Genomic DNA, 15,994 nt, shown 5'->3' with positions numbered 1-15,994 from the left:
TAGACCAGGTCTACTGGAAAGTACTGCATGTAATGCCTTCCTCTGGATACAGTCACCTATTTCAGAGGGTGACACTACCAGAATCAATCCTTGGAAAAGGCCAGAGCAGTTAACTTTCCTGGGGTTTAGGAAGGTGCTACATGCAAGTGAAGAGCCCAGTAGGGGGGGGCAGAAATTAGTGCAAAGATCTCTGCTGCTTTTGCGCACAAAAGGTTACTTAGGTCTCTTCCCAAAGCACAGTCAGGGATCCAAAGCACTGCATTGAAAGACTGCAGGCAAGCCAGCCATGAAGCTGGGAGCAGAAGCCAAGATTTATTGCAAGTTCCATGTTGCTCCAGTATTATACATCCCTAAGCACATCTCTCTAATGGGCACTTCTAGCCAGAAAGTCAGCTACCCTCTCGGTGCTATTTTGTGTTTTGAATAATGAGCAATACGGGTTTTGTTGGTCATTTAAATGCTACAGTTCCAAGTGCTTAAACACACTTAGCAGGTTCTGAATCTCTCTGTTTCTGAGCCAAGTGGCATTTTGAAAAGCATTAAGTAGCCTCCAACAATAATTTTGCATTCCCTCTTTGAGCTTTCTGTACCAGAGCCCACTTTAAATGTATTGCTGTATTGATTTTGGTATTCTGCCACTTTCAAAGTTTTGTTCTGGATTTTTCTGTTGAAGCAGTTGCTCATTCAGGTGTGTGTTCAGAGGGGAATTGGCTCCACATGTCACACACTTGGAGGTCACTTTCACTCAAAGGCCAGATAGAAAGTTAGTTCCTTACCACAGGTGTAGGGACAACTGGGAGTGGATGGGAGGTCCCCCAGCTCTTGAATCCTTTTGCATTGGCATTCCCTAGCCAAAAAAACCCTAGAAACTTTTGGTACTTAGAGGAAAATATGGCAAGTTTTAGCTTTAGAGACAACTTTTCCAGGGTTATCTAAATAGGTCAAATAGGACAGTAGCAAAAATTCCAATGCAGTGATTATTCATAATTAACCACCAGCATCTGAGGATTAGCACAGCCGTGGTCACTAGTCCTAGATACACTAATGTGACCAGAAGAGGAACAAGCAGATGCAAGAAAACCACAGCATTTGGATGGGCTGTTTTTGCAGCATGCTTCTCTCGTCACTGGGTGCAGTGATGAAGGAGCACTCAGTCATTTTGGAAGTCAGTAGAAACAATGACACCAAATTTTCTCAGGTCTTATCAGCCCTAGAGAATGGAAAGCTGAGCTCCTGAGGTTTGTCTCATCTCAGTGACGTTGCCTGCCTGGCCAGACTTTGAAAACCACTTCCTAATTGTAGACATTCAATTTGAGCCATCTTGGCCTGATTTTTGAGGAACTCATTCCAATCAGTGTCAAGGGGGGAACTTGCAAAGAGGATCTTCAGTCATTGCCTGCCTCTTTTGAGACCCAGATCTGCATGATGCATTGCAATGGAAGAGCAGAGTTGCTGATAAGCCCTGCTTCTGGCACAGCCTCCCTTTAGCAAAACTGTGTGAAACCCAAGGCACAGACATAATCACAAAGAGAAATACTTCTGGGGTATTTTAAAATTGCTTTCTGTATCATATCCGGCTACAATCCAGCTGCAGTTTGATATGGTGTGACATGCGGAGTATTTACCTAGAGTTATTTACTAAAATATCGAGGTGTGCTCTTCAGCTCCTTGATGTCTACCTGGAGAATTCAGACAGGTAAACGAGTGTTTACTTTCACACATTCCCAGTTAGATCTAAATGTTGGAGCTTCCAAATACAGCTTTGAATTTTCAGGTTAAAGTTGATACTGTGAGTGGGGCAAGAACAGGATGAGAGCACAGGTTACACTAAGCGTTGTGCAGGTGTTGCTTCTCATGCGAGTTTCACATCTAACAGATGCTACATTTGGCTAATTTAGTCCTGCATTTTTCACTTGCCCCTCCATGGTGGTTGGCTTTAGAGGAAAAGAAACCTGACCGTAGCTGGCAGGTAACTCACAGTGCTGGGGTTAATGTGGGGTGGGGTTGGCGTTTCTGAACAGCCTGACTGCTGCTGCAGGGAGAGTACCAGTTTGAATCCTGCCTGCAAGTCCTGCCTCACCCCTCCTCTGGTCCCTCCTACCTGCATGAGGAGAATCACCTCTGAAAAGATTCAGTAATTTTAAACAGAAGAAAGGAAAATTAAAGAAGACACTTTTGGATAGAATGCTATTTCATTTATTTTAAGCCAAGTCAGCCACGGTCAATAAATAATGGAATAAAAACTATCAAATATTCAATAAGAAAAATAGTGGGTGTCTTGCACTGCCTTTCTTACAGGATTTCATCAAAGGCTAAACCAAATAATATCATTATTGTTAACGTTAATGAGGTAGACTAAGTGGCATTTAATTTGTCTTCTCATGAAACAAAGCAAACTTTAAAACTATGGACAGTCTGGTTTTGTCTAGGAGACACACAGGACCTTTAGAGGGAATGGCACTGGAGAGAGGCTCAATGCCTTATGGGGGACAGGAGGACCACCCCAGCCACAAGATGTTAATTCTTTTAAAGTCTAACTTCATGCTATGTGTCCATAAGTCTGAGAGGAGAGGGGTGCTCCCTCAAACCTCACTGCATCATTTGCTTTGCATTTGGTTGGAAATTCTTTCTCTGGAGCTCATTCTACTGAAAATCTTTATTATGCAAAATTTCCCCCTGACGTTTGTCTCCTCATCAGTCAGGTCCTGAATGCAGATTGCAGTTCTGTCTGCAGAGTTACTGTAGGGCCTTTTCCATTTTAATAAGTGTTGGGTATCCCAAGAGACTAGTAGACAATGGAGATTATACAGTACTTGTCAAACTTGCTGCTGTGCTTTCTTTGAAATATCCCAGAATGGAGGCAAAGAGGTAAAAGTTTTCTACTTGCCTTGTCTTCTTTTTCTTTTGCTACAATTACTTTGCGAGTCACGCGGTGTTAAGAATATTTTGAAGGGAAAAGCTGATTATTAGATACATAGCAATAATGAATCACACTTGATGAAAAAATCTTTTTCCCCTTATTTTTGTGCCACATTACTCAGGCCATCAATTACTGGAAAAAAATACAAATCCCTGCCTCATATAGAAATTTATCATAGGTTGAAGTTTCTTATGTGAGAAAAACGGCACGAACACCTTATTGATTTTGTAAGTAGGCGAGTGTTCAATGGTAGGATAATGATATCAGCTATTGTAGGTCTCCAGGGAATTTTCATGACGTTGCTGGCTCTAACTATGAAAGTGTTTTCTAGTTCACTTCTATTCCAAGAAGCACCTTGCAATTTCTTGTATGCAAAGAGATCAGCATCTTTAGAGACGCTCAAAATAGATTTACTATATAGAGTCAGGCTGCCAAGGTTAGGACAGAAATGTCTGGAATAGAATATTTCTCCAGAATTAAAAAAAAAAAAAAAAAAAAAAGTTTTTTAAAAAAGGTTTAGTCAATATGCAAGTTTCAGCCCAGTTTTCTGGGTTTTTTTTGTCATTGCTGAGACAGTTTCGTTTGTTGCATAAATTATGCTGCTCCTGTCTTTGTATGCATAGGAGTGCAACACATAAGGATGGAAAGTGTAGCACTGCTCGTATCTGTTGGTTTAATGCTCCTATCAAATCCTGCCTGGAATAAAAGGAGGCACAAAAGGAGGCTGCAGGGCAGCTGAGGGTGCTTTGTTCATGTGTCTCCTTTGTCTTAGCATGGGAATAGCTCTTCTGAGAGAGGTTCCTGGATAATGGGAACCCATGGGATATTTTCTCTTTTGTGGAACGCTGGTGAAAACTCTTTGCATGATTTGTCTCTCTAGAGTAGATTAGCCTTTGTTATCTGTGGCATTGGAATTAATCACTGTGGCAAACTTTCAGTTTAGGGTATTCTTTACACAGCTAATGAACCAACATCAAAAAGATTTAATGGTGGAGTTACCTCCCTGAGTGTTGCATGAAAGAAGAGGGCAAAACACCCATTCCATTGAGAGAGCTGTACTGATCTGGTACTTGGAACAAAAGCCCTTAATTTTCTTAAATGACTCTAGATAATTAGGTTTAGTAATTGGCTTTTGTTTTAATACAGCTTTGAAAGACTAAACCACATAAATCTATGTAACTAATCAGCAGTTAAGGTAACAGGTGTGTTTAACCTCTCAAAGAGTGCAAAAATCTTTGTCCAAAGTGGATAAAGATCTGTCAGTTCAGGTGAATGATTAGTTGATGTTAAGAGAAAACTTGAAATAGGGATTTCTTTGAACACTTTGGAGTGCAGAGGTATTTTGTTGCAGTGTTTATGTACATTTTTGCAACGAAATACATTGCTATTGATTTTCAGTAGAACTCGATTGCTGTGCACCCTAAATGGAAGACCGAATAGACTTTAAAGCATCTACCTGATAAACTGTGCAACAGCCATACTCTTGCCCTATTCCTGCTTTCTCTTACAAGTGTGTGTCCAAGAGAAGGTAGATGTCTCTGCATGGTGATACTTTGCAGTCACCTGAGAGTCTTCTGGGGAATCCATCCTCATTTGGCTGTTGCATCACATCAGGATTTCCTTTGCTTTTGTGTTGGGGAATTTGGTGATACACAGGGTAGTATGTGCGTGATTAGAAAGGGAAACCACAACCTAACTGTGAAGGTGCTCTCTCCAGTATCTGGACTGGTTCTCTCTACAAAGACATCCATCATGAATCTGAGACAGCACTTCCTCATGCAGTGCAACGCTGAAGTAAAAATTAAGACAAGGACTCATGATTCTTGAAACTAAATCTGCAGGGGAGATGTGTATAATGACAGTGTTTCAAATCAATTTGCAAGCAACCTGATTTTAGAAGAATTAATGCTAAAAGTGTTGCAAGAGAATTTGACTGACGACGAAGCAACAACATGACTTTATACATCCACATCTCTAAAAATCCAAGTATTAATATCTCTACGCAACATGTCATTGCTCATCCTTGATGTCTCATTCTTGTTTGGCCCAGTCTTTCTTTTCCACTTGTACATTATTAATATCAGTAGTCTGCTTTTAGCATTAAGACATCATGATGGTCATAAAGAAATGCACAGTTCAGTCCCTGATAGCTAAAGGCTGCAAGGGAAGTGGTTTCTCCCTTGTTTTCTTTAAATGGAAATGCTGTGGGGGTTTTGTTGGTTTGGGGGGAGGGGGCGGGTGGTTTTTTTTAGAAGGGGTTCTGCTGCCAACTATTAGCAAATCTTGCTGTTCATGCAGCATGCTCTGTAATTAACAGACGCTGTGTAATTAACTCATGCTGCCACTGCATTGTGAAAGCAAGAGCAAATGTCCCAGTCCCTTGGCAGGGGTAACTGTGTGACAGAAAATTTGCATTATAATAGTGGCTTGCATTCGGAAAAGCTGATCTTCTTTTCTTCATATTTTTCCTCTCCCCAAATATACAAGGTAGGGAGTCCATGATCTCAGACAACTGGAATAGCAAAATACTTTCTTGGATCTAGTTTATGCTAAGTTGGCTTTAGTATTTAAAATCTCCAGACAGAACGTTTTCCTTGAGGTGGATATTGTTACAGTGCATCTTCTGCCTGAATGTCTTAACCTCTCTGTTCCTACGCATAGTGTAGCTGTTGACCACAGCAGGACATTTTGGGAAAATATAGCTGGGAATAGGAACCTTTAGTAGCACCTTTTGTTATGGGTTTAATAGTTTGTGAGAAAAGGCTTTCAGGTGTATTTGATAGCAAGGAATCTGGGCACCATCTCTTCCCGAATGACCAAAGCTGTTATTCTTGGCAGTCTTATTTCTCCCAGTGAAAAGGTACTTCTGACATGCAAAGCATCTCTTACTAAAGTAAAAATAGCCTTTGTTTACATTCATGTCCCCTGTGTCATTTCTTACATCTTTTTTTTAATTTTGCTGGTCTTGCCTCTATAATCTTCTTTCTATGCATGTTAATTTTTATTGCCATTCCATTTTTAAACTTTCTTTTAACTCATCTTTGTATTTCACTAGTATATCTCTAACCTGGTTTTCTTTTCTTTTTCCTTTCCCAAGTCACAATAGGATCTTAAGTGCTTTTCTGTCTCACAGATCTGGTTTCCTTGATGCACCTGTATGCCCTTCTGCCCTCAGCTGTGTGTTGGTTCTTATCTCTTATCAATTACATTTCCCTGTATACTGTTCACAGTGGGGATGAGCAAACTGACTCTAACAGTGGCTAATGCACTCTGAAGGATGCAGTATATTTGTCCAAGTCCCAAAAGCTCCACAGCCAGCACAGACTAATTCCTGCTAGGAGTTAGACAAGAGTTTTGATTGCTCCAGTAACTTTTGGACATTTTAATATGAATATAGACTTGGTGTTGAAAGGCAAGCCAGCACAGATAATTGTGTCACTTTGGTCTTCAGATATTTAACACGTTAGTATGTTGGGAAGAATGATTAAATCAAATTTGTTTGCAATCCTCAGGCAGCGTTTTTTTGGGAAAAGATGAACTGAATTTAGTAAGATTTGTTTCAGCTTTCTATGCTGGATATAATTTGCTCAGTGGGCAGTTGGGACACAAAGTGGAAAGAATGTTAGTTACCATTTTCAAAACTATTTTTCAATTAAAAGTAAATGAACCTGAAAGTTTTTGACACGTAGCTGGTCCTGTGTTCACTACTGTCCGCTCTTTCTTCTCTTTTGGGCTGTGCTTTGTGGCTGAAAGCCTCTCCTGTCATACCCAATTTTTCTCTAGAGGACTGTCCCTACTCACTTTCCCTTTTTATTGTGCTATTCTATTGAAAGGGAAAACCTGCATTTAAGATACGGGAACATGGAAGAGAGAGTGTGGTGGTCTTCAGTCCAGAAAGTTTTATTTCACTAATTTGAAATACCTGTATGGACAGAACTTTGATTATGCACAACTATGTAGTTAATCAGAGTTGAAGTAACAGGAGGCTTCCGGTACATCTCCATCTTCTCTCACCTGGGCTCTGATGCAGCAGTAACTGAGAGCCACAGACTCCTGGCCATTAGCACAGGCTCCAGGCATCTGAATGTGATTCACCTTCAGCCTCATGCCTTTAGGATGGGACTGGGTAGTTGAACAAAGTGAGTGGGCATCTGGATTTCCTTGTGCACAGATAAGACACCAGCTGTTTCTGCCTGGAATGGCCACGTTTGTTTATGGGTGAGAAATTTTTTCAAGTTTTGGAAACAGATCTAGACAAAAGGCCTTACAGAAGGAAGATGCATGGCATCTGCAACAAGTAAATGGAAAATCTCTCTGCAGCATTCTGAAACTTTTGAATACTTACTTCTTCTTTGGTAATTTCTTTAAGAAGACTGAAGAACATGGTAGCTTCCCAGGGAAAATCCTGGTAATTGGTAAAAGTGCTTTTGATTTTCTGAGACAGTACTGTGTGCTAGTTTTAAATCTGCTGGGTTTGTATTTATATTTAGCTGGAGACCACCATAGTACATCATGTGTAATTCAGCCTGACCTTAGTGTGTTTTCCCAAAAGTATATTATAGGCTACATTCTTATGAGGGAGGGGTTGAGAGTTCAGAAGGTTTATGTACAAACAGTTCAATTAAAGTCAAGAGTATGCAGCGTTTCATACTGAGAGAGGGTAAGTTTATACATTTAGTAAAAGTTTATTGAACTTAATTTTGCCCTCTTTGCTTACACTTTGGTAGAAGAGTTCTTCATTGCTGCTACAACTTGCAGCAACTTGGGGAGCTTCATTAATCTAAGCAGAGGCCCCTGTGAAACAAACCAGTCACTGCCCTATCTTCTGTACTGTGTTGGAACAGCAGCCGGAATGAATGGTTGCAGTGAAAAGAAATTGAATTGCTGTGTCAAAGGTCTCCAACAATAGGTTTCTTAGCTTGTCACCTGTCTAAGGGATTTGGGGCTCTTGGCACTGGTGTTAAAAGAGTTTGCATCAGTCTGCATACCAAGCAAATACTAGGGAGGGCAGAGGCAGAAAGTGCAGCAGAATTTCTTAGTAACTTGAATATCATAGCCATGATGACTTAAGGACTGGTAATGCACTAGAAGGGCTCTGTGACTACAAACTTTCATGTGTTCTCTGGCAATTTGCTCTTACAAAATTGACCAGTTACATTTTTATTTATGTATTTATTTAACTTAATTTATATATTATTTATTTATGCATAATATTTTTTTTTATTTAACAAGGCTATTGAGATACATATTTTAGCTGCATTTTGAGATAACAAAGAAGTCCCATAAATGATGCTGTCCTGTCTTTGCTTGATCTGTTTGTGTATATGATTTAAGTTACATTGCTATTACATTTTTATTTGCACCTGACTGTACACTTTGAGCACCTCACATTCAGAAGAAGGTAATGGGGCTATCATTGTAGTAGATCTGCATGTGGGAAGAGTTGGTCACTTGCAGTGCTCCCTCCCTTAGTGACCTGCTAATGTTATTGACTGATGCAGCAGCTAATATCATACTTTTAGCAGTTCAACCCCAGTATTTTCTACTGTGGTTCCTCACATGCTTGAATTCCGAATGCCTCAAGATCTTGAAGAAATTTATAAAGCAACGGTGTTTTTTTCATCTTGAGTGATACATTTTACATGTTTCAAGGATTTTGTTACTTGAAAAATACCTGGATTTTCCTCTTGTGTTTATTCCCAGGTTCAGAATGAATCACAAGTATTGGACATGAATAATATATATAACAGGAATGAAATGGCATCTGCTTTCAAAAACATTTCAATCACCTCTTTTGATTAGTCTCAACTGAGAATGTTAGATATGACTTTTGTAACTTGTCTGCTGTGAATTGAATAGGATGTAAATTCATCTCTGTTAACAGTGAAATAACAGTCCTTCCCTAGGTAGTATACAGAAGGATGAAATGAATTACCAGTGTAACTTAGGCACTTCTGAAAATGTAAATATGCCTTATTCTGGATGTCTCAAGTATTATTAAAATAAAAGCAATAAAAAGAAGGGAAGAAAGAGGGAATGGATATTTGTAAGGCCAGGAGTCTCTCATAAGTTGACATGTTTGGCTTTTCTAGACAGAATTTATAGGTAATGTTTTTTCTTTAAAAAAATACAAAACGAGCTGTACTAACACACCTAAAATGGATCATTCACTGTCAAAAACCTTTGCAAATAATTAGGACTTGACAGTAATTTCCAACAAGGTTCCACTGTAGAAACATCAGGCAAGTTTCTTTGTCTATATACTTATTACTTGCCCTTTTTAAGTCTTACCAAGTTGCAGACAAGAGATGATATTCTGAACTGAACAGCTGCAACATCTTCTCTTTATGAACAGAAATAATTAGGCATACACTGGAATTCAGAAGAAATGACATACACAACTGCCTTTTGCTGGTGATTCTATATTCTTCTTTATTCTGCAGGTAGTCATCTGCCATTGTCTTCAGCTCACATTTCTCAGAAATCTCTCTCTCTGTTCCTCAATCCTCCTACATCATCAAATGGAAATACAGAAGAAAAACACTACTATGCAAATTTAGGCAGATGGACAGGTAGCATAATCTAATGGCTCTAGTTTACTGCAACACACTCAGGGACCTTGATTCCACTGGGGGATGGAGATACTGGATGTGACAGTGATTTCTTCAGTCTCAGAATGCTGAGTGTAAAGAAATGCTCCCTTTTGGATAATGATATATATCACAATGCAAAACTGGATTGGTTTTTTACTCTTGAGATTAATTTTTATGAGAACTAGGCCTTGATGTAGTTTCCACAAGCAATGATTGAATTCTTATTGACTTGAGAATAAAAACAGTCATACTACACATGATTGGTTTTACTGTTTCGGAGATATGTTTCTTATTAGAAAGTATTTCCTTTTGTTAATCATATTTATGGACACAAAGGAACTGGGAGAGTAGCTAATAATTGGCTAAAGGTGATACTTTTCATAATGAAGTAGAAGATTCTTATATTGAATGAGTGAGAAAAAGAATGGCCAAAGGGATTAGAGAGATACAGTCCAGATAAACAGCTCTGGTCATTGAGTGCATGTATCAAGTCTGCTGAGTTATTTCAGTTATCTGGGAGTCTGGTCCCTAACACCTAAAAGCATCTGGCATCATGTCTGTTCACCTTAGGAGTTCCTGTAACCAAGCTGTAAAAGTGAATAATGGCAGCAGCCTCTAGTAAGGAGTATAATGGAGCACCAGTATATGTGCAGGCAAAGAAAGCAGTAACACTTGAAGAAATTATAGATAAATTAAATTCAGTCTCCATTCACACCTGAGAGTATCTCTATAAACCAGTATACATTTCTTGTAAAAGAGTGGTGACAGAGGAAAGCTAATAACATTTCCTATGAGCCTTATTCAGTCTACATCACTGATGAGCTCCATAGAGCTAATTTGTTGAGAGGGCTCTTCCAAGTGAGGGTGTATTTCCCAAAACAATTTTTATGGATGGAAGTCAATAATAATATTTGAAGCAAATAGACTATATCCTTATTCAATAGATACGCTCATGTGGAATCTTCACAGTAGACTTAGATGGCTCACAGCTTCAGAAATCAAATTACCTTCAGGGTAATGGGAAATTTTAATAGAAAAAAATTCCAGCGTTCCATAAGCTGTGAAGCTGTGGTAGGAGAGTGGCAGAGAAAGATCCCCTGTAAAGTTTCTTACTGCCTGGCTTTTCATGTTATTGTTGGCACTGCAGTAGTGCCAACATGTTACAAGGTGGAACACGGGCACCTACATCCCATCATAGCGTATTCTCCCTCGAGCATATCCTGACCTAAGCAAAGGAAGCCGTTTCACTGGCAGTCTGAAATTTCTTCAGTGACACAGTTTGAGTGTGTCTCCGGCTTACATTTGCATTCCAAAATGAGGAATGTTTATTCTAAAAGACTCAGGGTAGTTGGTGAAGCCAAAGCTATTTAATTTCTCCATTCCTCTTCCTACTTAGTAGGTACTGTGGCTGAAGAAAGCAGGGACAATTATTTCAAAGTCTGCTTTTGTTAGACCTAAGGATTGAGACAGTCTAGTTGTGTTGCACACAGCAGTTTTGAGGACGTGATGCTGATTTACACTAACTGAGAATCTGGCATCCAATGCATTTGGGAAAGAAAATGTACAATGGCATTAAAAACCACCAGATTTATTCTTTACTATATCAGTTTAGTGCTTAATGTCACTCCAGAGGACTAGGAAAAGACAGTTCAATTTTAACACTTTACAGCTTTTTCAAGGAAAAAAAACCAAACCCACAGAAAATAAGCAGCTAAAACCCAAACAAAGCAGCTGAATTGCAGGGCTTTAATCTCTTAGTGATGCATTTCTGGAAAACAATTTTTTTTCCACTGGTCATGGAAAGAGAATCATGTTGGATGGTTTGTATTCCGCTACTGTTGTCTCCTTTTCATTTTTCGGCTTCATATTATTTAATTTCTGCTAGCTGTTATTTCTAAAGAGAACAGAATGAACTGAGGGCCTCACACCTACATATCCAGGTCTTTTATCAATGTTTTTTAATGACTAGTACTTTGTTACAAGCCTTTTAAATTTATCTGCTGAACTATTGTCAGTTCCCTCCCCAGTTCTGGATACATGTACAAAACTGTGTATGTGTGTATATATAGAAATGTATATATGTATGAGAAATTCTTTGGCACTGGCTAAGGTTGAGGCCAGTCAGGTTGTTTACAAAAGGTTTTCTAACCCTTCATATGGTTTAATAGGGCATGTTATTTGTGGAAGATGGAAGTGATGGAAAGTTGCATTTTCTTTAAACATCTGGAATTTAGTAGAACTCCAAATCTCTCTAGTAGCTTCTGTAGAGTCATCAAAAATCTAGAATATTTTATTCTCCTAAGGCCAGTCATAGGGATTTTCTATGGGGATGAGCATGACTATCTGGTGATTTTCTCAGCAGCTTTCAAGGATATGACTAGAAAAGCCCTTTGGAAGCCCATACAGATGGAATTGCTCATCTGACTTCACTTCTGCCCTAGATTTCAGATAATCTGGACAGCTATCATGCTTTTCAACCCCTTACTAACAGAAAGCTAATCAGGTCTTTTTCTAATCACTTATTCACTCTTGTCATACTGAGTGGTTCACCAACTTTGGAGCAGTAGAATGAATTAGGAAAATGCCATTATCTTTTACTTTGTAAGTGAGGAGCCAAGGTAGTGAGAAGTAAAAAGCTTAAAAAAATTTCATCAAGACCTTACAGGATGTTGAGACAATTTTGAATGCAGGACATTGAGATAGTTTTCTAAGATTTCTAACTGCAACAGAGTAGCAAAGGTATATAATAAAATGTTTTCCATGTATCATGGGGAATCATGAACTCTATGTCAGTGGGGCACTGACTGAAATAGGAAAGTCCCAGGCATGCATGCAACTGTTTTCCAATACTTTGTGATTGACTTTGTTGTGAAAACAAAATTCTGCATGTGGCAGTCTAATGCTCTACTTCATTGCATGCTAGGTAGATGGAACAGGATGTTATTTTAATTGTCTTTTTAATCAAAGCTAAGGTAATAACTTACCTGCAGGTGGGAGGAGGAGGAAGGGACACATGGAGAACGTCCTGTTCTTGTACTCATAATTTCCTCTCTTTTCTTTTTCAGTGAGTATGTTTTTGAACACATTAACCCCCAAGTTCTATGTTGCCCTGACAGGCACATCCTCATTAATCTCGGGACTTATTTTGGTAAGTACTATATCTGTTAATATCACTTTAGAATTTGATTTTGATATCCATAATTGTATTTTGGGCTTCATACAGACTAATAGGTATCCTCTTTTCTTCTGTAAATTTATAGTTCTGCAGCACATAAAATTAAGTCTTTATTTGTATGTCTCTTTCTGTGAGAATGAAAAAGTAAAAAAAGATGTTTCAGTGCTGTATCTTTGAAAAAAAAAAGTCTTGAAGAACAACATTACTTGCAAACAACCCTACAGTAATTTTTAACGAGTGTTTGCACATTAAGTGCTTTCCTTTACAAGTACTACAGAAAAGGGCCAATAAAAGGAAGAGGAGGAAAGGTACTAACTATGTCAGCTTAGTGTGGTCCTTTCAGAAAGATACAGCAGGACTTACTAGAGGAACACCAGTTCTGGTGCCAGGATTTCAAGGGGATAATTTTTTCAGATCTTCATTTCTAGAATCTTTCTCAGTATATATCTGCCTGTTTGCTTAAATATCTGTATTTTTAAACCATTTTACAAACCCTCCTCCCATATGTAAATCTTGAGGGTGTCTTTATGCAAATTGATGCAGTGGAGGGAATCATCATACTATCACAGTGCAGGAGTCCAAAGCAGAGCACTTTCTCTGAATTTTGTTAGATATCTTCATAGAAACAAATGAAGATTAAAAATATAATTAAAAAAGAATTAACAGGGTGTACATATATATAATTGTATGTGGTCTGTTCTTATTTCCTCACTGCTGAGAGTTGGCTTACTGCTTACACAAATGAACAGTGTAGCATAACACAGAACAAAACAGAATTATCATCAGTCCAGCTGCCCGATGACTTCAGGGCTGACCAAAAGTTAAAACTTGTTATTGAGGGCATTCTGCAAATGCCTCTTAAGCACTGACAGGCTTGGAGCATCCACCACCTCTCAATGCATCCTGTTGTAGTGCTTGACCACTTTCTCAGTAAAGATGTTCTTCCTAATGTCCAGTCTGATCCCCCCTGTCACAGCTTTGAACCATTCCCATGTGACCTGTCTCCAGATAGCGGGGAGAAGTGATCCTCCCTCTCCATTTCCCCTCCTCAGGGAACGGTTGCCTTTGTTGTAGTCTTGTTCGTCCAAGTTGTACGCTTTTAAAATCTGCTGGATACAAGCTGTAGACCCTCCCTCACCACACCAAACTAAGCATGTAGCTGGGGGACCAATGAGACCATGTGTAAGCTATTGTAGTGAAAAGTGGAAAGAGGAAACATGGCTAGAGGCTGGTTCACATCAGATCTACTCATCCTCAGATCTACTAATCTCAAAGAATCCTGAAAGCAACCAGGATCCTAGCTGAACACTATCACTTTGGTTTGGGGAATCCACACCTCTCACTTCCACATTGCCTGTAGTCAGTGTAGATAAACAAATGGCACCCTTGACTATTTAATGCCTGTGAGACTCTCATCACTTAGATGATTTCGGGTATAAAGCAGCAGGTGCACTGCTGCTGTGCCTTGCTGTTTCCTCATAGCAGAAGGCAATTACCTAATGTCTGCACCTTGAGCATTCATCAGTCTTGTATGGATTGAGCCCCAAAGCACACAACAGAGCTCCAGAGAGATCAACAGAACTTTCAGAATATGAGCAGGAGCCAGATCTGTAAGACTTGGATTCAGTTCAGCAGAACTCACTCAAATGCACAGGAGGAAAATAATGTTACATTCAGCACTGGCACTCAAAAATAAGAAAATGCTGGGCCCCACTACCAAGATGAGAAGGATTGAGAGAAATAACATGGGTTTCACAGACACAGTTCTGTATTTGTTCCTACAGGGCAAGGACAGCAGGAGGAGGTGGCAATACAAAGACAGTTTATTTTTTGCCCTATTGAACTACATTACAGAATCAAACAGGAATAAAAACTTTGAAGAGTGACTAATTTACGTGGAACTAAATTAATCTTTGTGAATGTAGGTACATTTTATACTGTAGTCATTAAGGCAGTTTCTGAGGAATAAGCTCAGCAGGTGACTTGTGAGCAAGAAATTTCTAAGTTCTGTACTTTGATGGGAAGTACAAGAAAGAAGTGGCAAGAAGTACTCAAGATTATGATATGGAGAAGGGGCAAAAGGACAGCAACAGAAATCTTTCACGAAGAAATCAGATTGAGCCTTAATCAAAAGAAATCCCTTAGTATTGCATGAGAAAGTCCATTATGAACAAGTTGAAGAAACAGTGAGGTGATGGAGGTATAGACACAAAATAAGACTGAAAGCCTTTTTTTTAATCTTTTTTTTTTTTTTTTAATCTTCACTACTGCTATCCGTTCTTGTTTGCTGTTCATGTGGCACCTTTCTAAATGTGAAAAACGTATATAGGCCAGACAAGTAACAGCCAGGAACCCTAGATTGTAGGGACCATTGTCTGTGCTGAGAGGAACGTGTTTTCTGTAAATTTGATAATGGAAAAAGAACTAAGATGTGGTCATGGAAAGAAGAAACTGCAGGTTGAACAGATCACACATCAGAAAAGACAGCCGATTAAGTTCTGGTGAGGTAGTGCTAGCCTGTCATTAGTCCAAGCGTGCTTCAGATTAAATATTTCTTAATCTTGCTGTTATTAGTGGCCCAGTTTTACATGCAGTTTACCATGACCAGTAACATGGTGAACTGCCCACATTGCCACGTGCCACATCAGACTACACAGTCTGAATCATCAGTTCTAAAGGATTCTCAGTCCTGTTAATGGTATAAAGTGAAGTTCTTCTATAAAACAAACATTCTCTTGTCAAATCTACATCACTAGGGTACTTTTTAGATTAGATGTACTATTATTGCTTGGAATTTTCCACCATATGGGCTGGCAGATTTCTTTCCATTATCAGTTGGCTCCAGTTCCTAATCAGAAGGAGAAATCACAGCACTGCAGGTTATGAAATAATGGAAAATTCCATCATTTCGTAAGTGTGGTAACTGGGAAAGTGATTGGTTTTCCTAACTCTTGTTTGGGTCGTGAAACAATGCAAAGTTCAGCTTTGGGCAGTTGAATACTGCATTACTCCTTTGCAAAACACTACACTTCTGTCTTGTCTCTTACTTTAATTCTTTATGTAAAATTCTGGCCTTGCTGTGGCAAGGATTTCAGACCTTCTTTCTTATAGGTCGGAACTGTACAAAAAATACTTTTCTACCTCAAGCATTTTCCTTAACAATTACTTGACTACAGCACATGGTTAAAAATTAACAATTTAGCATATATTCACTTCATCCATGCACTGTTGTAGGCATCAAAAATAAGAACAAGACTTAGTCCACAGTTTCATTAGAAATACTGTATTGGAAATGTGGTTCCACTA

General features: G+C 39.0%; 1 protein-coding gene across 2 annotated transcripts in view; it reads left to right on the top strand.

Annotated features, from left to right (window-relative positions):
* The window catches only part of ST7 (suppression of tumorigenicity 7), a 138,195-nt gene that overhangs the window by 63,103 nt on the left and 59,098 nt on the right, over nt 1–15,994 (top strand). For both annotated transcript variants that reach the window (XM_014892151.2, XM_088165449.1), the window contains exon 2: nt 12,579–12,661. In XM_014892151.2, the coding sequence (XP_014747637.1) occupies nt 12,579–12,661 (83 nt within the window). The remainder of the gene's footprint in view (nt 1–12,578; nt 12,662–15,994) is intronic.

Source organism: Sturnus vulgaris, chromosome 5 (genome assembly GCF_052056855.1).
Source record: "Sturnus vulgaris isolate bStuVul1 chromosome 5, bStuVul1.hap1, whole genome shotgun sequence".
NCBI lineage: Eukaryota > Metazoa > Chordata > Aves > Passeriformes > Sturnidae > Sturnus > Sturnus vulgaris.
This window is presented reverse-complemented; position numbering and strand designations above follow the sequence as displayed.